We start from the raw sequence: 25,323 nt of genomic DNA on the forward strand, positions 1-25,323 counted from the left end.
TGTGTAAGCAAAGAGCCAAAGAGACTCTGTGCTTGGATAGAAATCAGATTACTCTGATAAAGGGCCTTTTCACAGGGCACGGCAGGTTCAGAAAGCACCTCCACAAGGTAGGACTTATCAGCTCGGAACCGTTGTACAGATTATGTCAGGAAGAGGTGGAAACGGCCTCTCACTTGTTGTTCGATTGCGTTGCGTTAGAAGTTTGAGACCAAAGAAGACTGTAGCGCAGAAGCAACTGGTAGGGAAAGTCCTCAACCTTTTTTGAAGTGGAGGTTTCAACTATTAGACTCAAAAAGCGGAAGACACAATAAGCCTCTGGTGGCTGCGGTCCCGTCCTGTTTTCTAATCTATATGGGTTTGTCGGCATTTGGAAAGTGTCTGGGGGACTCAACCTTGTCCAACAACTGTCAAAAACGATTCCTTCCGTCCTATATGATCGATCCACTTTTCTATACATCATAAACATTTTCACGATTCTAATCCAAAAATGTGCCCTTTTTTTGCACACGCGAAAACAATGAAATACAAACCTACAAAGTAAACCATTTCTGCCGACCGTTTAAATCATAAAGCGCTCATTATTAGAGTTTTCTTGTCTTTTCCAATGTGATTGAATTGTATGACACAATGCAAACTGTTCCGTGATCCTTCGAACCGTTTCGGATTGATTTGCTTGTATAAAGAATCATCTCCGGTCTACCAGTAAGTTGGATATTGTATCTAGAAATACATCTTTGCTTTGTGGTCTTAGCGTTCTACCGCTCATCTAATGTCATTTAACACCTAAATAATGTTATTGCAAGTTACATATTGTAACGAAGTTGACCTGGCCAGAGAAGAAAGGCCTAGATTGTTCTAGGGGTTGAGCGACCAAAGTCGGTAACAGGCCGCCACTGCATAAACAAAAGGGCGGTATCTACCTGTGGCAGAGAAGAAAGGCCTAGATTGTTCTAGGGGTTAAGCGGCCAAAGTCGGTATCAGGCCACCACTGTGTAGACAAAAGGGCCGGTCGCTACCTGAACTAGAAAGGAAAGGGCTAGATTGTTCAAGGAGTTAGTGCCCTGTGTAAAAGCCAGCTAAGAGAAAGGCCTCAGTTGGGTTGGTGGCATATGTGTTTTCCCAGCCAGTGATTGACAGGTAGGAGCGAGACAGAGAGTAGGAGGAGGGCGGCCCCAGCTGAGGTGGTGGCAGTATGTTTTCTCCAGCCAATGAACGTCAGGAGGGCGTGGAAACTTATGCTCAGAGAGTTGGAGGAGGGCAGTCCCAGTTGGAGGGAGGCACGCAGTTAAAAGAAGACAGACACAGCTGGAGAAGTCAGTTTTTAGAGTTTTAAGGAGTTATTAGAGTTGTTAATCAGTTTTAATCAGTTAGTCTTGAGTGAGTCTTGGAGAGACGTTAGTTTGGAGAGACACTTTGGAAGTGACAGTTCGAGAGAGTCAGTGTTGCGGAGTGCTTCAGTGGTAGCTAGTCAGGCGGTTAGTCAGTTAGTGAGTAGAGCTTTGTTTGTGTAGCAGAGACTAGTGCAATTCGGTGCAGTGCGGACCAGTGGTCAGTCGGGAACAGTTTTGTGGCGTTACGTAGTAAGTAACAGTAAACTGTTGTGACTGTTGTAAATGGTGACTGTAATGAATAGCGTTAGTTGCTAGTAAATGTTAATGTGAATAAAGGTAATGTGTTAATAAATCAGGTTATTACTTACAACTTTAGCGAGTTTTATTATTTAATCAAACCCACATAATATTTAACGTAACTAGTGGCAGGCATTAGTTGTGTAAGTAAAGTTTTTCTAGCTTAATTCAGAATTCAAAATCAAAAAAACATAACCATAATGAAAGAAAATAGAGTATGTCATTTCTGATTTTATATAAATATATATATATATATAAAGAATGAATTTTTAAAAGTAAACAACTCTTAAAAATAAAGTGTGTATTTTGTTAAATCAATAAGTTGATCACTGAAAACCTAGAGAAAACCATTTAATTAAAAGGTAGGTCAGAAGATAAAAGAAACTGATCTGAAGCAGGACTATTAGGGCCTGAGGGCTAAAATCTTTTTCAGTCTTTGTAAAAAAAGTCACTTTTGTTTTTTAATCTAGTAGATATTTTTATGTGTTTTCTTTTTATTTTACTTTCTGTTTGTCAAAAGAAAGAGAAATGTATCAGGTTTTGTTTTTGATTACATATATGTTGTAACTCAGTTTTTAGTCTATAATTAAAGTTGATTTTCTGTTCAGTGGATAAGAAGAATTATTTCATTGGTATTTCAGCTCATGTTTACGCATTATCTTTTGCAGTCTTTAAATTCAAAACATGCTTACATTGATTATTTATTGCGTTAAGATTACTCTTTACTGAACTTGTGCTTAACGTGGAACATTATACAGTTCCTATCTCCTCTATTTTCCTATTCCAATTTGCTTTCTCACATTTAGTAGACCAAATGTTGTCAAAGATTATTGCCACAATGGATACCGAAAACCCAAGAGGGTCTTTAAGTTAGTTAAACAATACTTTAAGCTAATTCTTTCCGAACTCTTCTGTAACCAGTAATACGTGCAAAGAAAAATAGAACAGTGTAATTAGTAAAAGAAAATCTTTCTTTCTTTATAAGGAACTTACAAGTTATTGATCAGAATTTCGATTAACACAATATTCTACGCTAACTGCCAAAAACATATAATTAAAAAAGAAAAATATACAAGAAATAGGAATACTTAGAAAGGAAAACACATTGTAATAATTGTACGTTTAATAATTAATATTTATTTATATAACAATTGATGCCAATTAGTTCTAACATTATTCTAATAATTTTTACTTTACTTCCTTATTTGTTTTAAATTTAAGGCACATCAATTAATCTGAGGTTATTGGCGCCTGGAGCTTTTTTCATTGAAATGCCGGCCTCCGGACAGCGTCCTCTTACGAGTTTACAGACGCCACTATTCATCACCGAAAAGTTGAGCTGTAAGAAGCTCATAGAAAGAGAAAATTTTAAGCTTTAAGTAAGCTTTAATTTTAAGCTTTTTAAGTGTTGTTTGATTAGTGAATTGTGAAACTCAGTTAAACAACTAACTGTTTCTCAAGTAAATGACTCTTTATACGAAGAAATGAAGCGTTTGGTTAGGGCTTCTCTCTCTAAAGCCACTTCACTTATTGCATTGTTTTATTATCTACATTAAAACTTTAGGAATATATAAATGTTTTTATAGTTACTTAGAAAGTGGGGAAAAAAACATTGGAAAAACCTTAAGAAAAAACGATTCTTATTAAAAGAAAAATTCAGCTATGTTAAATGAAAGAAAACAAATAGCGAAGAATAGAAAAGAATAAAAATTTAGTTAAAAGTAAACTTTGTGAAAATTGAGAGACATGCTAGAACTAGTTGTCAAGAAAATTGATTAGATGAATGTGTTTATTTGGCAGGAAGCCAGTATTGTAATTAGGAGTCTGGCAGAAGTCATCATCAAATTGGGCAGAAGGTACAAACTTATTACTTTGTGAATCGTTCTGATTTTCAGTATCTACAACTTTAGAGGAATGCTTGTTACGTAAATATTATTAACGGAGGCGGGAGCACAGATTCTGTTTAGATGAAAATTCCGACTTATCTGGTCTGTATGGACTGTATAAATACAGTCGAGCCTCCCATAAAGGGACCCTCTCACTAGCGGCCATCTCCATTTACGGACCAGTTTTTGGATTTCCCCGTTTTTACCCCTATACACTTTCTATATAAAAGAACCTCCGTCTAACGGACACTCTACATAGCGACCGCTGGCATTGATTTTGGGGAACGGATTATATGTTTCACCTCCCTCCAACGACCACCTTATTATTAATAGTGCGTTTGACGCGGTGATCAAAGTAATTATCCCCTCTCAAGTTTTTGTTTTTTTTCTGGTTTTTCCTAAAGTTTCCTATATAAGCTCCATACATCTTGTACCATTTTAATCATTTTTCAATATTACTTTGGACGAGTAATATTATTTTTTCCGATATGTCTCTCAAACGAAAGTGGTTAACTCTAGAAGAGAAAATAAATGTGTTGAAAGATTTTGAAAACACCAAATCGAGCCATCGTCAACTTACCGAAAGGTTTGTTCTATTTTTCTAAGAAATTCAATTATTCTGTGAGTTTGCATAATTTCTAACAAAAAGTTAATTATGTACAAGGAGTTGGAAAATCGCAGATTACCAATATTTTGAAGGACCGAGATTGGAATCTACGCGTTGAAAAAACAAAATGGCTTGCAAAACAAAATTAGTGATTATTTTTACAATGCTGAGGAGTGATACAGTAAAAGTGCGTCTGACCATTAAGTTTAGCAAAAATTTACCGTTCAAATAGTAATAAAAAAAAGTTAAATGTGGATAAAAAATGCCATGTAAATTTATATTGCTATTTGTATTTATGATTTTTTTTGATGATAATTATCAAAGAAATGTTTTAAATAAAATATTATTTTTTAGTATGATGATAATTTTACCATAAATTATTATTGTTATAAATAAATGTGATGATTATCATAAAAATTATTAATTAAGTCAATAATATGTAGTATTTTGATAAATTTGGATAATTAAGAAAAATTTGATGCATATGATATAGCTAAATAATTATGCAATTATGTACTTTTTTAAATCTATTAATAAAATAAACAATTTTTAAATAGATGTTTGGGAAAAAACAACATATTTTTTCATTAGTAAATTTGCCTACCTCCTTCTAACGGCCACCTCCAAACTGCGGCCACTTTGCTTTCCCGCGCCAGTCTCCGATATTGAGAGGTTCGACTGTATCAAGATTAAATTCTAAAATATAGGATTTAGAAACAGTAACACAATAGTAAGCTTTGGCTTTTTTTAAAAAGAAATGATTTTATTAGCTCTGTTAAAAGAAAACTCTATTTTTTCCTGCCTAAAAGCCAGTTCTGAATGCAAAAAAATAAAAGAAATCACTGATTCTACAGTAACATTGTAAGACAAGGAATTTTTAATTCCAGAGGTTTTAAAAGTAACCTTGATGTGACATCCGTTTAATTTCCTCTCAGAAACAAAGAGGTAGATGTTTCAGCTTTTACAGAAATATTCATTATTTCTTTGACCATTTCATACGATTCCGAGAAGTAAAATAAATAAATATATAAAAATAAATAAATATATAATATATATATAAAATTAAAAATAAATAAAAAATATAAAACGATTCGCATTTAAAAATATGACCAACAGAATAGGAAATCAGGGCTTTAGAGAAGTTTATAAAACTGAAAAAACTAATTTTCCCATCTTAGCTAAAACGAGATGACCATAACAACTAATGTTATTAATGCGGGCAGCTTACACAGTCTAAAATCGTCAAAAAATGGAAGTATCTGCATGGCGTTTAGAATTCTTATAATAATCAACTAGGTCACTTACACCCGTTGGTTAAGCAACCAAAGCATATTAGTTTTTAAAGTTGGTCAAGCAAAATTTTTAAAACATTTAATGGGACGTTTTAATGCTGATCTTCTAGATTGATAGTTTAAGCTCTGCCAAGTTCTTTTTAAATCTTGTTTTAACAGTTAATTATGGAATAAAAGTTAATTACTCCTTTAAAGAATAAAACATTCACACATGAATGCACTCGTGTGAAATTTTTTACTTAAATTTTTTAAATCTATGCCGCCTTAAAAAACTTATTATAGATTTATCTTTCTTTTGTGTAATGTCAGTCTGGATTTTAGCTAGTCACTTATTTTCTCAGTAATTATTTTATGATGGAAAGTAGGCGTAAAAAAAAAAAGCCACAGGTTCTTGTTATTCTAAAAACAGATTTTATTTCGCTTTAAAAATGAAAAAATAAAAATAAAACCACTTCACAAATGGCATATTGTATCTCTACCACTCATGGAGTTCCCACGCAAAAACCATGGTTCTCACAATTCTCTATTTTATGGGCAGCCAAGTAAAAAATATGAGGCGCTCAACGCAACAGCGGCTCAACCCACAAAAATATGAAACTGAGATATCAACATGTTTGCATTATCCATATGCTAATCTATTAGTGTAATATTAGCCCAAAAGTCCTTCTCAGTCTACTCAACAGATGGCATGAAGTGTATTATTGCATTGAAAGGAGTCCACTGCTACTTGGAGTCGTAATACTGGCCCAATACTCATAAATGTGGAATAGGTTAGTGTAACCTCTCTGCCTCACGACTTATGTTGAATCTAATTACCAGTACATCATAATATTGAGAAGTATAATTTGGAATAATGAATGAAGGTAAGTGTATAGCACATTAAATAATAATATATACTATGCTATAAACTAATAATGCGATTTTAAAGTGTCAAGAACTGATATAATAAATCTGGTGAAGTGAACTTTATTCTCAATAGGATAATCCTGAAGGCTAATAATGGTTTAACTCATCAGTGCAAGATGTAATATTGTCGCTCCCAGGAATATTATTGCCAAGACGAAGATCAACCATCAGGATTCCAAGGTTTTTTTTCTTATACAAAAATATTCCAAAAATACATACTATTAGTTCATTAAATTTGTAATTATTGCACCAGCTTAACAGAAAATTGGTGCTTCTTTAATTGTCAGTGATTGCTCGTTCACTGCTTGTGGTATAAAGGGCATATTTAAGTGAGTTAATAGCTTACAGTTTCCTTATGCTTACGCTATTACGAAACATTTACATAAAGCAGGACACTTAAAGAAATTAGTGTTCTTAGCTCATTTTATATTTTAAACTCTTATTGTTAAATCTATAGATATTACTTATAATAATAGATTTTTCGCTCATTTTCTTTAAAACAAACACAAAGCCACATGTTGCGTTTATTCTAAATACTTTTGTTGAAAATTTAAATTTACTGGGTTTCTGTGAGTATTTATGAAAATTGAAAAAAGTCATGCTAGTGTTCAAATATATTTTAAATGAAAACAAATATAACAACGTTTTTGATGTAAAATGTTCTAGTTTTATTTTTTGAATATTATAGTATCTACGTGAAACTAAATATTTTAATAAATCTATTTTTAAAAACATCTATTGCCAGGTGATTGGTACGTGATTTTGAATACATTTTTTTTTTCTATTCCCAATAATTGGCTACATAATTCCTTCTTTCAGCTCTTCTCACTTCTAAGACTCGCTAATTTCTCATTAAATGTGCTTTGTGTAAAATGTTTTGTCAAAGTTCATTTCTTTTATCAACTAGTCAGTGCTTTACCCATTCACTGCGTTTCATTAACTCGTTGCTCTCAATTTAATTTTGAGAACAGTTTTCCCCTGACCTTCACACCACTCTGAAGACTGTTGGTCATTTTGAGCTTTCAAATTATTCTCAATTACTTATTCATCTGCCTTTCAAAGTTCCTCTTAAAGCCTTTATTACTTAATTGAGACAACTTCAAAACTCTCAAGTTACTGATTCGCCTTAGTCGGTTACCATTTTAGTGTTACAATTCCAATACTATAGAAGTTTTCAAGACATTTGTGCCACTCAAATTTCGCCACTAGAAGTCAACTTCAATGCTTGAGTGCTACAGGTCAAGTCTTCTTGGCTTTCTAGCTATCACCGTCCTTATTCTTATTTTTTATGCAGCCTCATTTATTATATATTTCCTAAAATACCTTTGAAAAAAGCAAAGTCCTCTGATTTCTGTATGAGCATCTGCACATCTACCGAAATCCAACCACTTTATTTCAGCTTATCATTTTGGAGCTGAGTGACGGAAAGTAAGTATATACCTTTAAATCTACCTCTTTTACCTGGCAAGAATTATATTTATGTCAAACGTAAAGTTATATTTTACCCTTCCATTTAGAACCTTAACCTTTATTCTGTAACTCACTTTAGACTGTCCCTACTGGTCTTCTTTGTAGACTTCTAAAGACGTTTCGCTCGAATAAAGGCAGTAACCAACCTTTGTAGTTTTTTAATAAAGCCTTTTTTAAAAACTAATTACACCTTGATTTTTCCTTCAATGTCATGTATACAATGATGTCAGAGTGGATAATCTTGCCAGAGAATTTACAATGGAAGGAACTATTTCTACAGACGCTTGATATAATTTCTTTTAAAGCATTCGAAATGAAGAAATCTTAATTTAGTTGGGTAGGATTAATTCCTACCTTGAAAATTTTGCTTTGTTTTGAATAGAACGTAGGAGATTGTACCTTTAAATAACACTCACGTATGTATAATTTGAGTACAAGGCGTAGAAGAATATTCACAAAGGTTTTGTGTATTCCATTATTCACGCTAACGTCCCTTTTTATTACTCATTTAAAATAATAAAACAAAACTTTTATTAATTTTGCTGGAATGTTTATTAAATTAAAGCCCCTGATTAAAATGACATTCCAACCTTTTTTTTTTTTATTTAAGAATTCGTTTTATTTTACTTTTTTTCTTTAAAAGGATTCCTTTGTCTGTGGAAAATTAGTTCTTCATTTATTTCCCATCCTTCACCGAGACCTACTAAAGTGCTCTTCCACTCTAATGGGTTAGTGACAATGAAAAGTAATTGATTGGCATTAAATTAAATCTAGATACAACTTAAGGTCCACAAAGTGTTGTCAAATAATTTAATCTATTTAACCGAAATTGACAATCTAATTGTGTAATTTCATCAATTAACCGTATTCTATTCTTTCTTAGTTTTTGTTATTTCATATTATCCATTTTAAAATGAAAAGAAATTCTGGACTTAAACTTGAAGACAATTTTCAAATTACAATTCACACTCGTATATTAACAAATTTTCTATAACAATTATACAATTGGGTTTATTGAGCTTATTATTTATAAATCTATTTGCCTTCAAGGTTAGAATAGAGTGCCAAAAATCACTTTATTTTGAAAGCGATCATATTAAGTTGTAAAAAAATTTACAATCTTTTAAGTAAACTTAGTAGTGTCAGTATAAATTCTCGACCTATCGCCACTACAAAAAATATCGATTAGTTGGCGATATGCGTCTGCTCTCAGTAGATTATCCCCTTCACCACTTTCATAATGCTCACGTTAAATCTCTAGAAATCCTTTCCAATTCTTAACTTCCGTTAGAATATATTCTGAACTAATCATTGTAAACTTTTTAACTAGTTTGGTGATTTAAAAATGAACTTTTTCTTATACATTCTAGATTTGTAAGTTTAATCTTATTTTAACTTTAAAAAAAGTTATTGGAGTTTCACGTTAGGTATTACGTATTCAATTTGATCTCATAAGTTTTATTGAGAAAATATAAATCTTATAATACTATTTTTTATTGGAGTTTTAGTTCAGTTAGCCTGAAAATTGTGCAATTTGGTGGTCCGACCAGAGGAAAAGGAGAAATGCATAGATGTTTCGAGGGCCTCCTGTAGTATCCTGCGGGATCTGATTGATATTTGGTTTCGACTAATTTGTATTTTATTTTTCAATTCCTTGGTTGTAAAAGTTATTTCTGTTTGGTTATTTCTGAGTACTGTATGTTATAATCAAATTGATACTGTTTGCTATGAGAATTGTATTTCTTAAAAGCAATTAAATGCGTAAGTAAATAAAATTAACCTTAATGAGCATCAAGGTTTTGAAAGACAATTCAACTGTTAATTTTTTTTTATGACAGCCATCTTTTGTAGAGAGTGTATGATAAAAAGAATAACCCTTTCATCTTTTGATAGATTTTTTAGGGTTTGAGGAATCTATGGTTCGTATCTTTAATTGGAAAATGTTATCTTTGAAAGAAATGAGACAGATTCCTCTTAGTTTGTTATCTGGTTCGTCTTGAACCTGCCGAGAGTTTTACTTGGGTTAAGTCTGAGTCAGGACTCGAGTTTTATGCCATAATAGGTTGCTTTCTGAGCTTATTAGAACTTTTTTTGTTATTTTTCTTGGACTTTGAATAGCGCAGAGTTTGTTCTCTTCTCTTCTTCTCTTTAAAAGATTAAACTGAAATCGCACGAATAATCAGATATTCTCCGAAATAACAGTTACCTCTTAGCCAGTCTTGGCCAGCGACGAGACTTCGTTTCCGGAGAACTTTCTTCCTTTAAGGCAGTTGAAATTAATCCTAACAATCTTCCAGAATACCCCTTGCCATCAGTTATTCTGGAAAAATGTAATCTTATGAACAGTACAGCCTGAACGGCAGATCTTTCATATTCGCTTTGGATGTGGTGCATAAAAGTGGTCTGCGCTTCTACATTTATAAGATGTAAAAATAATGCACTTTTATTTTTATTACGTAGACCCAATCACCCTTCCAATATTTTGTTTTGTTCGCAAACATAAATATTTTATCAAAAAGTAACCAAAAGAAAATGAAATTGTCGATAAACTTGCAAAGGAAGCCACCAATAGCGGGGGAAATGGCTAATTATAAATTACCACACACCGATATCAAGTGTACAATTGCAAAAGCAGCACTACAAAAATGCCAGACAGATTGCAGTAATGGTAATAAAGGAAGATTCTATAAAACTATGGCAGATCAGTTACCTAGACAACCATGGTTTAAGGGGAACTGTCACTAATAAATGGGTTGTTACGACAATAAGCAGGCTGAGAGCGAACCACGCGGTGTGCGGATCGTATCTAAACAGGATCAACAAAAAAGGTCCTCTCTCCTCTTTGCGTAGACTGCAATGAGGAGGAGGATTTCAAATATATAACAATGATATGACGTTATGTGGTAGAAAGGAAACGAATGTTTGACGACATATACAGGTATTTAGATGCACCATTTCGCTACGAAGACATAATATTCTCCACCAACATCTATGTGCTTAAGTCTATAGCAGAGCTAGCAATGAAATATGAATGTATTTAAAAGTTATAGCCGAATTAGAATGAATGCAATAAAATGATTAGAGAAGGATTACGGTGATTTTAATTTCGGTTAAGCTATAAGGATGGCAGGAATATAGAGTACTGATCCATCCATTAGCTGTAGTTTATGTAAATAGTTGTATATAGTAGAGGGATGAATGTGTGAAGCGAATGTATTTATAAGTAAGAATGGAGAGTGAGTGATATTCTAGTGATAAGCACCTAGACGATACTGGCTGTGTGGCGGAAGCCAATGCCATATCCCCCCTCCCAAAAAAAAGTAACACAAAAATCCAGATTGAAAACTGATGTTAACTTAATCGCCCTACGTAAATAGCAACGCTTTACAGTGGTTGTGAGAAGTTTTAAGCAAACGTATTTGGTCGATTTGATTGTACTTGGGACGAACGTTAAAAATAGTAAAAAAAAGCTTTTTCGATTGATTTAAATCATAATTTAACCTAAGATTAACAAAAAAATGAGCCAAGTAAAGTGAAGATAAAATTCTGTAAGGTAAGAAACAGTTTCTCGTTAAATCAAATCAATATCTTAATTATCTTTTTTTTGCCTTTTTTTGGCTGATAACTACTTTAACGAATAGAAATTCAATTACTGGGTGAAAAAGGTTTTATCGTGATTAAATTTAAACTGAGAGAAGATTCTAGTTTCTTGGCTTCCGTTTTCTGTGAACAAGTCCGTTTTGGTGTGGTTTCTAATGTACATATTGAGTTTGTAATGATCCTTAGTTTGCTGGCTCTGGTTTATTGAAACTGTTTGTGCTTATCTAGTTTAGCGCTTTTCCTAGAGACTGGTTGCTCATCCAATTGATGTGATTAACAACTATAGTACCAACATTTACTAACAAAAATTCTGTAGGCTACACCATCATTTGAGCCGTTTGCTGCAAAACTTAATTTAACTCCATAAAACAAAAAATGGAGAAATGCGATGAAATAAATGTACATTGTTTTTTTAAAATTCCTGTTTATAATATAAATTCAAATAAATTTATCGTTATCATTCAGCGCCAGCTACTGAATTTGAGTTGAATTATTGGAACGATTACAGTGCACGGAATTAATCAAAGTGGCTTCAGATATAAATTATTTATTATTCTATGGCCAAAAAAGACGTTTGTGGTTTAATGGTGTTAATCTTTTTAATTTGGGAATTTATTATAAATATGTATAAAAAGCTATGACTGAACCAAGTGCTTTGATAATTAAATTTAAGATATTCCATAAAGTGGAGTTTGTTTTATTATTGTTTAGTTACTTGCATTAATTGCCATGTGATAAAAATAACGTAAGTTCAGTTGAGTGAAATACAAAATTGTAAGTAGTAGTATTCGCCTATTTTTTCAGGCGGGCTTAACGTCCAACTACCAATTAGGTGTCGTGGACGGAGGCTACTAGCAAACATACTTTACTGTAAATTTCTTTTATTAACCATTAAATAAAATCCAAGGCCTAAAGACCGGGAATCGAACCCAGTACCACAATGCATATTAGCTTTGCAGGTCTCGCCTCTAACCGCTCGGCTACCGTGGCGCCTACAAAATTGTATAAAACGCTAATAAAGAATATCTGGAATAATTCTAGAGTTCTTTCTTGTAATAGTAGGGATATTACACTGGCGACGAGTAAAAGAAATTATGGCACCTCCAAAGAATAGGAAGAGTCAAGGTGAAGTACCGACAACAGGTATGATGTATCAGGTTGGGAGTATTCCGTAATTCAACATCATAACGGATGATTGGCAGATCTATGAAGAACGGTTGGAACAATACTTCATCGCCAATAATATTCCTTAATATTCCGGAAAACATAAAGGTACCGTTATTGTTAACTTTGTTAGGGGAGGCAGCCTATAAGTATCTTAGGGATTTATGTTCCCCGGAACTGCTATGAGAAAGATAGAAGCTATGAGGGTATGCCCGCGACTTCAGCGATCCAGTTCACTGGAGTTGGAGAAAAGCACAAGTCGAAGAAAAATTAGGCGATAGGGTATACTTGTTAAAAGGAATGAAGGGTGATCGGCTTTTGAGGCGGCACGTTGATCAGTTACTAAAGGCAGGTTCAGATGGTTTTGAGCCTCATCGGCAAGTCGACCGAAATGAGCGGAGGAGAAGATGCGGAAGTGGCGCAGAGAGATTTGCCAGAGACAGTAAGTGTCACTCGTTCGGGACGTCGATTTAGAAAAGGCTGAGGGGTGAGAGATGGCAAGCGAGATTCAGAGGGGAGATGTGTTATATTGTTGTATACTTACTAGTATTAATTGCCATGTGATAAAAATAACGTATGTTTAGTTTAGTTGAAATACAAAATTGTATAAAATGCTAATAAAGAATATCTAGAATAATTCTAGAGTTCTTTCTTGTAATAGTAAAGATATTATAGAGTTAATCGATTTGTGCAGTGAGCGGCGGATATGTGACTTCCATATATGGAATAAAATATGTATACAGTATTAAAATTTTAATGCAGGAATTACAGTATTATACTATGACTTCCTGCAAATTTATTAGTTATCTACGCACACATCTGAGAGTAGAAACAATTAAGGGAAAAAATTGTTTAAAAAAACCTTAATTATAAAGAACCATTTTAGTTGGTGAGCAAGTTTCTTGCTATCGGATATCTGTACTTAATGTCGGTCCCTTTCTGCCCAGCGGGTCACTATTTTCTCTAAAAGAACTAAAAACCTATCTGCTCAGAGAATAACGTTTTTTTTTTTGTAACCAGACCCTCTGGCAAAAGCTGTTAGAACAATAAGGGGACAACCCTTATTCGCATGTAACCAGATGAGTTAGTCGCTCGGCTAAAAACTTATTCTGAATAATTTGAAGTCTAGTGATATTAGAGTGGCATGTGTTGTTGCTCTCGGAGGGATGAGAGTACAGAAGCATCAGTTTTACATCCACTCCATGCATAAACAGCTTCTTGATTGGTAACAATTTAGATTTTCTGAAAATATGTGGGAAAAGTGCTTGTACGTCTAGATATAGAACAGTTTTCGACCAAGATACCGAATGGCCGAGTCGGCGTTTGGTAATAATTATGGCCTCAGGTCAATACTTTAGATAAACTCTTTACAATTGCTTCTATTCTGCACGTTGAAGTGTAGAGAACGAGGTCATAAACGTACAAAACTAGGCTAAACTTCTCCGGATGGGACAATGTATTGAAGGAGATTAAGAATACCACTCTGGGACCAATGATAGAGCCCTAAAGAATCTTAGCAGCAAATTTTGTAAGGATCAGACTGGGTAGATTTTATGAAGAAACTAAATTTCCAGTTTTAGAGATAGGAGGGCATAGTCTTGGCAATATGAAGAGGGAAGGTACATTCAATAAGTCCAGAGAGCAGACTAGCATGCCATAGACCAGTGATGGCGAACCTGTGACCCGCGGGCCAAACACTGACCCGCGCAAGTTTTTTTACTGACCCACAATTGCTAGGTAACCATTTGTTTGTTTACGCGGGTTGATTTAGATTTTCTAATTGTGTGGATAATTTATATTCTATCTGTATTTTTTTCAATCACGCATTGACCCAAAAGCAATTTAAATGCTATCTATAACCATTAGTTTGATCATTACAGTTCTAAAACGCAGATGACTACAAATGCTATTTGTAGTATTTAAAATAAAGCAAAAGTGTTTACAAAATATCAAATAAAATGTATAATTTTACTCATATTTTGTTTATTAAAAAAATCTACAACCCAAAGCAAATAACCATATTTAGATTTTTCTTCAGATATAACACACTTCTGTAAGGTTTTGTTCAGTTATGTTTGTAAAAAGAGACTTCCATAGCACTTGTTTCGTCCCGTTTTACCCGTTAAGCCAACTAAATTTTAAAGATGTTTAGTTTTGAAAATATTCAGTTTAAAATTTTTAAACTTAACTCTTGTGCAAATGGGCATTAGAGACCCAAGAGCTAGTACTAAAAAAAAAAAATGAACAAAATTTGACCCACGTCTCAAAAAGGTTCGCCATTCCTGCCATAGACTATCAAAAGCTTCTTGTATATCCATCAGTACAATATTAATGAGCTGACGGTGATGGAGAGCATCAGTAACATTGTCTTTTCTTCAATCAAGACAAAGTAAATTAACTATAAGAGGTGGTAAAAACGAAAGACATTTTGTGGGAGGAAGTTAAACCAGTCATACTTTATCTTCATTTTATTCAAGTTTAAAAATTGTTTGTTTTTTCTCTCTCGTTTGGTTTGGTGGCTGGAACAATTTTATTTTCTGTAAAAAGAATAAGAAAAACGAAGAAGATACATTTGGTGGCAACAAGAAAAGTTGAGAGGAAAAGAAAATTAAGATTAATGATTTGGCTTTGAATAGAAGTCAAGAGTTTTTAGCAGCTTGTAAAGAGGAGACTAACTTTCAATGTCCTAATCCAGAATTAAGTATTTAGCAATTCTATCATCTGTTACCTTATTACTTATTGTAGAAATTAATTTAAATTTAATATTCAAGCAAGGACCCTCCAGGCAACACAGAACAAGTCTCTCAGACTCTCCACGACGCACTAACATCGGCTCACTTCTCAAGACTACATCCTGTACACTCCTATATCCAAAATCATCTGCAGAAACTCCTTTCCATCCTAGACTGTCATCCTAATCCACTTTGCCGCCACATAGCCTCCTACAGATCCTTCTATTCCGTACAGGCACAAAAGAATCAAACACATACTTCTCTAACTTTCTACACTAGCTGAAGGTCCCTGCATTCTTTATCCAACATCTTAATCTTTCTAATATCACTTGCTATGAAGGTTACAATGTTTTGTACATTGATACTTCGTATATTTATTGTTTTAGTACCTATTTTTATCGAAATAAAGATTTATTCTATTCTATTCTATTCAAGTATGATCATTACGAGAAAAAAAGAATTCCATATTTTTAGCAAAATTTAATGCTAAGCACTAACAAATTTGTTCCTTTAATTGCCGCTACCATTTCCATACAAATTTGCAAAATCAAATGTTAGTGTTATTCTATACTAAAATCATTTTCTCATTTTCATTTTATATTCTTGCAAATAAACACTTTCACTAAAAACTTAAATTAAAAATATTTTAATTGAAAGCAATAAATATTTCCTTTAAAATTACGAACAGCACTTAGGAAAAATCTGATGAGTAAAGGTCATAAATATCTTCGTATGAAATGAAACTAAAATTCACTAATTTAAAGTGAAAACAAAGATTACAGTCATAATAGACTGTATTTTCAAAAGTATGACCCAACTTTTATACGATAAATACTTGCATGGAACCGCGTAGCTTCTTAAAATTGTAGGTTAAGGTCAGTCCTCTTATACATAAAAGACAGTTATTTTTTATTTGACAATTTTAAAAGCCTAGTAGATTTTTTGCGATTGCCTATAGATCTGGATATGCTTAGGTTCTAAGCAGTGCTAGACAAATAATTTCTGAGCGAGGGTGTCGTTTATTTGATGGTCATAACTCATAACATTCCAGAATATGATTCCACAATGTTATGAAGTAATCTAATTGAAATCATGAAGATCCCTAGCAAGATATTCCTCAGAGATCTTAAAGACATATGAGAAGTTAGACTCCACAGTTAATAAATTCTTCTCAATTAAATTTTATCTACGACTCAGAGGATACACTAAGAACAGCACAAGAGAAGTAGTTCAGGTGATGTTGAAAATATTGACATTTCGTTCACGATCTATGGCATCAGTAGTTCTTGATAGATTGAATCGATTGAACAATTTTTCGTACCTGCGTTCAACGATAAATCCCTTGTACATGTCTAGGGAATTTTATGTGAAAAGTTTGAATAAAGAAGATACAATCTGTACTAAATGGAAAAGGTTGAAACCAAAATGTAAAATGGTCGTATATTATTTTCATAGTTTATAACCACAGAAATTTCAATTTTAATTTAAAACATGAAGAATATAATAGGACTTTCTGAATTAAAATAATTATTTATCATCGTACACATACCGACGGCGAGAAAACACTTAGTCTGCAACAACTTTCTCAAATTAACGCAAAACTTACAGCTATGACCAAGAATCGAACTCAATACTGCTGGGTTTGGGTAATGAAATAGTAATTCCAGTTGGTTATCTATGCCATAATAATGAAGAGGAGGAAAAGCCTGATTAAGTATTATAAATCGAGTATTAATTTACTTTTAAGCATAAAAAACAAAAAATAAAATAAATTAAAAAATAAAAAACTTCATAACCTGTTAAAGCCGATTAAAAAAATTGTTTATTTGGATTATCTAGTAGAGCGTTTAGCTAAAGGTGTAACGTTATAATTGAAATCTCTCCAGAATGCGTAATGCTCTTAATATAAGTGTTCAGGCCACATTATAAGTTTTGGAGTGTACTGTACCCGAAGTTAAATTATAATTTAAAATATTAAAATAAATTCTAGAAGGGCTACAGTCTATGCTGTTTGCTGCCTAACAGCAAACAAAAAAGTTAAACTTTGCACCTTGTTGCTGTGCCCAGCAACAAGAGTCAGTACTCAGTAGTAGTACGGTGCCAGCCACATACGAGCAGACATCAGGGCTCAGTCGGAGTATTGTTTACCTCGCCTATCCCTTGCTCAATTTCTTTACATTGTCTTATACTTACGTTTTGTACAATTACAACGCTTATAATTATACTTGTACAATTGCAACGTTTATAATTATATTTGTGCAACCACAACGTCTTTGTTATTAATTTGCAAATCAAGAACAAAATAGTGAGTGCAAGTGCGGTAGTGGAAGGCTCGAACGTTTCCGCCTACGATAACGCCTCGTACATGTACGTGAGCAGTTCCGGTGTCCAGCAGGCGCATACCTACGATTATCGTTAGTAGAGAAGCACACCATATATAGCCAGCGGCTTAGCCTAATGGTAGCGTGAGCGACTGCTGACACTAACGCTACACACCGCAGGTTCGATTCTCACCAGCATCAAATCGGTATTTAGACTTTTTTACTTTACTTTTTATTCCATAAAATAATTATTTTCACATTTTTATGTTTTGGGCATCCATTCCAACCTTATAATTTAACTTCAATTATAATTATAAGTGCTAAGTGGTAATTGCGGTCATTTTCTCTGTATTTAAGGACCCTCCAATCCCCATTGGGCCTACCTTCTTTAAACAGGGTGCGGAAATAGTAAGGTTCCGCACGGAACCCTATCACGCCCCGACATTTTCTGGCGCCCGAACAGGGACACAAACCCTACATTTCGGCACTGCCCGAATAGTAAATGTTTATTAACAACAACAATAATAATAATAATAATAAAAATTAATAATCATAATAATAAATATTTATTCAAATATTTACTTCATTTCATTTTATTTCATTTTCTCGCCCCGCGAACTAGTACAGTCTGATTCTACTTTTATTCTCTCTCTTCCGGCATCCCGGAAGTATACAAATTATTCTTTAATAACTATTGGGCATTACCAATCATTCAGTTATTATATTTATTTAAAACCACAATTACCACTTAAACCTTTGCGTCTACATTAGACTTAATATTAATTGTGAGCTTCAAGCGCTATTAAAAATCTAATTGAATTACACTTAATTCTTTACGTCTACATTAGACTTTATTATAAATTTTGAATTGTTTAAACGCAATTAATAATTTAATCGAATTACATTTAATTCAATAATAATTATTTCTATTATTTCTTCATTTTAAAAAGTGTTTTGTATTCATTCTTGATTATAGTTTATAATATTTGGCTCATTTAGCCCTTTGTTTATTAATAGTTAGTTCTCAAAACAGAATTTATCTTTCTGGAATACTGTTTATTGTACGCTGGCCATAACATATCTCCCTTCCGCTCATCGCAGAAAAAATATTTAACTATTGGCAGCATTTTCATATAATTGCTTTGTGTTTACTTCAACTTTCCGCATTTCTCTTCTGGTTCTAGGGATTTTATTTTGATTTTCTAGCAGTTCATCAATTCTATTGCTCAGAATGGAAGGTCTTACCCCCGAACGAACCGCAGAGCTCACTCATCTGAAGTCAAAACTTCAAAACTTAGCTCATGAGGTTAAAGCTATTTTAGAGCAAGGGCGATCCATTACTGAGGACCCTTCCCAATTATTTCTATTCAAGGGTATGTACAAGAAGTTAGATTCTTATTTTGACACCTTCCAGTCTACATGGGACAAAATAATAGAGCTAGTACTCTCCTGGCAGTTAGCTAGCCTCTTTCCCAGTCAACAAGATAAACAATTACAGCAGACTGTGAAACGCTATTATTATGAAATTAGCGCCATATATGAGCATCACATGAATCCAACTCCTGTTGCAGCTCCTGCGCCAGCATCTGGCCAGGCTTCAACCTTAAGCGAATCACGTATTATAAGAGCTCAGTATCCTAAGATAAATCTTCCTACCTTTGATGGGAACCAGGCAGAATGGCCGCTCTTTCGCGACACTTTCACTGCCCTAATTCACTCAGATGCTTCTTTATCTGGAATTGAAAAGTTTCTTTTCCTTATTTCATGCCTTAAGGGTCCAGCCCTCACCTTAATTAAGGGGATCGACATTGAGGAGGCCAACTATTCTCAAGCCTGGCACTTGCTCAATGCCACCTATAATGACAAGCGCAGATTGGCGAATAAATACCTCAAGACGGTATTGGATTATACCCCTCTTAAAAACAAGCCAACTTCCAATTCCATTAAGCATCTACTGACTACTGTTGTTGAGTGCATCGATTCCTTCCGGAAGTTAAAAATTCCTCAAGCGGACGACTACTTATTATTCTATCTGGTCCTCCGTTGCTTAGATAAGGGCACAAGGACAGCCTTTGAAACGCAGTACGCGCGCACAGAATTTCCCACCTATCAAAATCTTATAGATTTTATTAGAATAGAGTGGAGGTCCTCGGAACTAACTAATGAGGACTCAGGCCCTCCCTCAAATCCATTGCGAGCTAGTCACCCTCCGACAAACGGAAGGGGAGGTACATCTCATGCGTCTCTTCTTGTTGATAACAAGGTTGTAGGCAATCCGCCATTACAAAGGAAGAAAACGTATCCTGATTCATCTAAGGCTGCCCGAATATCATGTCCTGTTTGCAAATCGGCCCATGGTCTATATCAATGTGACCCTTTCCGCAAGGCTTCTCCTTCAGAGCGCATCAAGCTGCTAAAGGATTGGAAGGGCTGCACCAACTGTCTTTCCGCTAAGCATGGGAAGGATTCATGCAGTTCACAAAGAAGATGCCAGCTTTGCGCTAAAATGCATCATACTTGGCTACACCTTTCGCAACCTCCAACACAACCTACTCCTTCCGCATCCTCTACAGTACCAAGTACTAGCGGCATAACCTTGGGTACTCAAAACACTCACACAGAGGTTCTGTTGGGCACAGCTGTGATTGAAGTGCAATCCGCCCAAGGCCGTTACCAAAGGGTGCGCGCGGTCCTTGATAATGGAAGTCAGCACTCGTTTATGACCCTCGACTGCGCTACGAGGTTAGGCCTGATCCCGCAGCCCTATGCACAATGCATATCCGGCATTGGTCAGGCACCCCTTAGTGGCATAGTGGGCAAATTGACCTGTCACATTCGATCAGCGCTCTACTCAGATCTTCGCGCAGACTTGGCCCCAGAGGTCATAGTAGTCACGCGCATTACTGGCCCTCTCCCTCATAAGCAACTTCCTTCCGAATTGCTAAATTTGTATAGATCATATGTACTCGCCGACGAAGAATTCTGGAAGCCAGCTCCAATCGAATTCTTGCTAGGAGGCGATCTATTCTATGACATAATCAAAGGGAAGCCTCTTACGTTAGGTCCTGATTCACCTAAGCTACTTCCAACAATATTCGGTTTTGTGGCAGCGGGCCCCACTAAAACCTCCACCTTATGCCAAGAGTCATCCACTCTATTAGCGCCTTCCACTAGTGATATGGAGAACATCATGGCAAGGTTTTGGGAAGTGGAAGAACTGCCTAAAACACGCATTGTGTCAGAGGAAGAAAATGCTTGCGAATCCCATTTCATTTCTACTCATAGTAGAACCCCTGAGGGACGCTACATAGTGTCTTTACCATTCAAAGATTCCATCTGTAACTTGGATAACCCCAGGCAGCAAGCGCTAACCCGGTTTTTTAACTTGGAAGCCAAGCTCGAAAGAAATGCCTCATTAAAAGAGCAGTATCATGCCTTCATGATGGGATACCTAACATTAGGCCACATGAAGGTAGCCCCTTCGGACACTTCCCTTTACACCATTCCTCACCATGCGGTATACAAAGAACAGAATGGCCAGATGAAATTACGCGTTGTATTTGACGCATCATGCAGCACTCGAGGTGGATCGCTAAACGATCATCTGTTTGCTGGTCCTAAGCTACAGCTGGATATAGGCGATGTCATCACTAGCTTGCGCGTACATCAGTTCGTTTTTATTGCCGACATAGTCAAAATGTATCGCCAGATCCTGTTGGATCCAAGCGACAGAAAGTATCAGCACATCCTGTGGAGATTCAACCCAGACGAACCCCTGCAAGAGTACGAGTTATGTACGGTCACTTATGGTGAGAAGGCCTCTGCCTTCTTGGCCCAGAGAACCCTCAAACAGCTGGTGCATGACGAAGGCGACTCATATCCTCTAGCTTCAAGAGCTCTACTCGAGGATATTTACGTTGACGACATCGCCACTGGGGCATCGACCATCGAGGGTGTCATGCGCCTTAAAGAAGAGCTCGTTACCCTGCTGGGCAAGGGAGGTTTCCACTTGAGTAAATGGGCCTCCAACTCCCTAGATTTATTGCATACTCTCCGCGAGGATGAAATTGGTGATCCCTGTATAGCCCTGTCCGACGATAGCCACGCTATCAAGATACTCGGCATTCAATGGAGCCCCAGCGAGGACGTGCTTTCATATCAAATACGCATTCCACCTTTGAAACTCACCAAGAGAGCGATCCTATCCGCCATTGCCCGCATCTATGACCCCCTGGGATATTTAGCCCCGGCAATTTTCTTCGCTAAGACGCTTCTCCAGGACCTTTGGGTAGCGAAAATTGGTTGGGATGAGGTAGGCCCCTCACAAATCGTGAACAAGTGGCAATTGTTCGTAGACCAGCTTAGCTGTTTAAGCGAAATAAAGCTTTGCCGCCACTTTACGTCACCAAACGCCACGCTACACCTAATAGTAGGTTTCAGCGATGCTTCACAGCGAGGCTATTCAGCTGTTCTATATTTGCTAGCCACGCTTCCCGAGGGTGTCCAAGCATCCCTGCTCAAGGCAAAAACAAAGCTTGCACCCATCAAGCCAACCACAATCCCGCGCCTAGAGCTGTGTGGAGCATTACTTCTCAGCAAGCTCTTCCACTCATGTCAAGGGCTGGTGACCAGGTTAGGCATCAGAGAATCCATCTTCTTCACAGACTCTCAGGTGGTGCTGGGTTGGCTTTCCACTCCACCAGAGTTGCTTAACACGTACGTAGCCCACAGAATTGTCGCTATATTGGACAATACCCAGAGAAACCAATGGAAGTATGTGCCATCCCAGGAAAATCCTGCAGATTGCGCATCGCGAGGCACTCTTCCAGGTGAACTTCTCCACCATCCTCTATGGTGGGCGGGGCCCTCTTGGCTGCGTACCATACCGAGTAATTGGCTCGAGCCAATCGCTCCACACGACCAACCTCTTCCTGAACTTAAATTAAAAAACATCACCGCGCTCAATACCACATCTGACTCAGACGCATTCGACTGGATTGAGCGTTTCAGTACGTACCCCAAGCTGGTGCGCAGCACTGCCTATGTCCTAAGGTTCATAAACAAGTTGCAACACCGTGCACTGCCCATTGGCCCTATATCGCTTCCCGAATATAGGAAGGCCGGAAAGCTTCTTGTAAAGCTTGCACAACGCTGCTATGTGACCTTTGACGGCAAGGTAGTAAACCTTAGATCCCTTTCCTCCCTGCGTCCATTTATTGACCAGGAAGGCCTTTTGAGGGTGGGTGGACGACTCGAACACTCTCGCCTCCCATATGATGCCAAGCATCCTTACATTATTCCCTCCAAATCTCACCTTACACAATTGTTGATCGATCATTATCATTTAACCTATCTGCATGCAGGAAGCACAGCGCTCCAAGCCATGCTGCAGACTAGGTACTGGATTCCCGGAGCCAGGGGAATAATTCGCCGCCGCGTTTTCCATTGCGTTACATGCTACAAGACAACGCGCGCTCCTCAAGCTCCCCTTATGGGCAATCTGCCCTCCTCACGACTTGAGGAGGGGCAGGTGTTCGCTCGCGTTGGCGTAGATTTTGGAGGTCCGTTCTACATACGTGAATCCTTGCGGCGAAAGGCTGCTCTCGGGAAGGCATACCTATGCCTATTTGTCTGTATGTCCACTAAAGCCGTGCACCTGGAACTAGTATCCAAGTGCACAACTGACGCCTTTCTCGCAGCACTTGAACGCTTTGTCAGCAGAAGAGGAAAGCCGGCGCACATCTATTCGGATTGTGGTACAAATTTCATCGGCTCGGCTCATCGCCTCAGAAAATTAATGGTGCTACTTAGGTCGGCTCAAGCGCAAGAACGGATCACTCAATATACCGTGCCTCAGGAGATTGAGTGGTCTTTCAATCCACCTTCAGCTCCCCACTTTGGAGGGCTATGGGAGGCCGGCATCAAGTCCTGTAAAACCATCTTACACAAGGTGATTGGGGAGAACGCGCTTACTTACGAAGAACTGGCTACATTGTTCTGCAGAATAGAAGGCATCCTCAACTCTAGACCCCTTATACCTATGGGATCCGACCCAGATAACATAGCTTGTCTGACTCCAGGGCACTTCCTCATCGGAAGATCCATAACCGCCTTACCCGAGGAGCACTCTCCTGGGAGCACAAGACTATCTCAGCGCTGGCAACTTATTCAGGACAAAACGCAGCATTTCTGGAATCGGTGGCGCATGGAGTACCTCCATTTCCTCCAGCAACGCCAGAAGTGGCTAAAGAGCACCCCTAATATTCTGGTGGGAGATTTGGTTATCCTCAAAGAGCCCAATTCCCCACAGAAATCTTGGCCATTAGCTAGAGTCACAGAAACACATCCCGGCAGCGACGGTATAGTCCGGGTAGTTACGATACGGACTAAAACCGGCACCTACAAGAGGCCCGTAGCCAAATTGGTTCCTTTGGCGCCTCTTAACCAACAATCCTAACTATCAAATTAATACATTCAAGCCGTGCGCAATGCACCAGCTTGCTTACTGATGCCAAGCATCCATATCATTCCCTTTATTTAACTTTCATTTCAATCTATCAAGTCTTTCCGTAGCGACCGAACTGCAGCTTTACAACCCTTCGTAAACTCCTTCTCCTAGCCTTACTACCCCTTGAACCAGAATAGACAATCTTCCGCGGATCTCGCTGCTTCACAATGAACTATAGATCTTGGAAAATTTAATATAATTTTGGTGGGCGGTATGTTCAGGCCACATTATAAGTTTTGGAGTGTACTGTACCCGAAGTTAAATTATAATTTAAAATATTAAAATAAATTCTAGAAGGGCTACAGTCTATGCTGTTTGCTGCCTAACAGCAAACAAAAAAGTTAAACTTTGCACCTTGTTGCTGTGCCCAGCAACAAGAGTCAGTACTCAGTAGTAGTACGGTGCCAGCCACATACGAGCAGACATCAGGGCTCAGTCGGAGTATTGTTTACCTCGCCTATCCCTTGCTCAATTTCTTTACATTGTCTTATACTTACGTTTTGTACAATTACAACGCTTATAATTATACTTGTACAATTGCAACGTTTATAATTATATTTGTGCAACCACAACGTCTTTGTTATTAATTTGCAAATCAAGAACAAAATAGTGAGTGCAAGTGCGGTAGTGGAAGGCTCGAACGTTTCCGCCTACGATAACGCCTCGTACATGTACGTGAGCAGTTCCGGTGTCCAGCAGGCGCATACCTACGATTATCGTTAGTAGAGAAGCACACCATATATAGCCAGCGGCTTAGCCTAATGGTAGCGTGAGCGACTGCTGACACTAACGCTACACACCGCAGGTTCGATTCTCACCAGCATCAAATCGGTATTTAGACTTTTTTACTTTACTTTTTATTCCATAAAATAATTATTTTCACATTTTTATGTTTTGGGCATCCATTCCAACCTTATAATTTAACTTCAATTATAATTATAAGTGCTAAGTGGTAATTGCGGTCATTTTCTCTGTATTTAAGGACCCTCCAATCCCCATTGGGCCTACCTTCTTTAAACAGGGTGCGGAAATAGTAAGGTTCCGCACGGAACCCTATCACGCCCCGACAATAAGTATTAATTTCAACTCACCCTTCCAAGCAAATTCTGCTTTAAAAATTTTAATAATTTAAATAAAAATATAAATGGGTAAAGATATGAAAAATAAACATTCATCAAAGACTGCTCTTTTTCTGTTAACTCTATTAAA

General features: G+C 36.6%; 2 protein-coding genes across 8 annotated transcripts in view; one reads left to right on the forward strand and one right to left on the reverse strand.

The window, feature by feature from the left end:
• Grd (gamma-aminobutyric acid type A receptor subunit Grd) overlaps window positions 1-25,323 on the reverse strand; it is a 198,760-nt gene that overhangs the window by 115,638 nt on the left and 57,799 nt on the right. The gene's annotated exons all lie outside the window — the stretch shown is intronic.
• Window positions 6,080-25,323, forward strand: part of LOC141461156 (uncharacterized) — a 30,653-nt gene continuing 11,409 nt past the window's right edge. Inside the window, exons 1-3 of one of the 7 annotated variants that reach the window (XM_074141917.1) lie at window positions 6,080-6,276; window positions 6,342-6,499; window positions 9,292-24,974. In XM_074141917.1, the coding sequence (XP_073998018.1) occupies window positions 18,838-24,063 (5,226 nt within the window). In that variant the 5' untranslated portion in view covers window positions 6,080-6,276; window positions 6,342-6,499; window positions 9,292-18,837 and the 3' untranslated portion in view covers window positions 24,064-24,974. Of the gene's footprint in view, window positions 6,277-6,341; window positions 6,500-9,291; window positions 24,975-25,323 lie in introns of those variants that run through there. The other 6 variants (XM_074141921.1, XM_074141918.1, XM_074141916.1 and 3 more) reach the window with 6 other exon arrangements.

This window comes from Rhodnius prolixus, unplaced genomic scaffold, assembly GCF_049639745.1.
Source record: "Rhodnius prolixus isolate KJV_2025 unplaced genomic scaffold, Rpr scaffold_6, whole genome shotgun sequence".
NCBI classification, from domain to species: Eukaryota; Metazoa; Arthropoda; class Insecta; order Hemiptera; family Reduviidae; genus Rhodnius; species Rhodnius prolixus.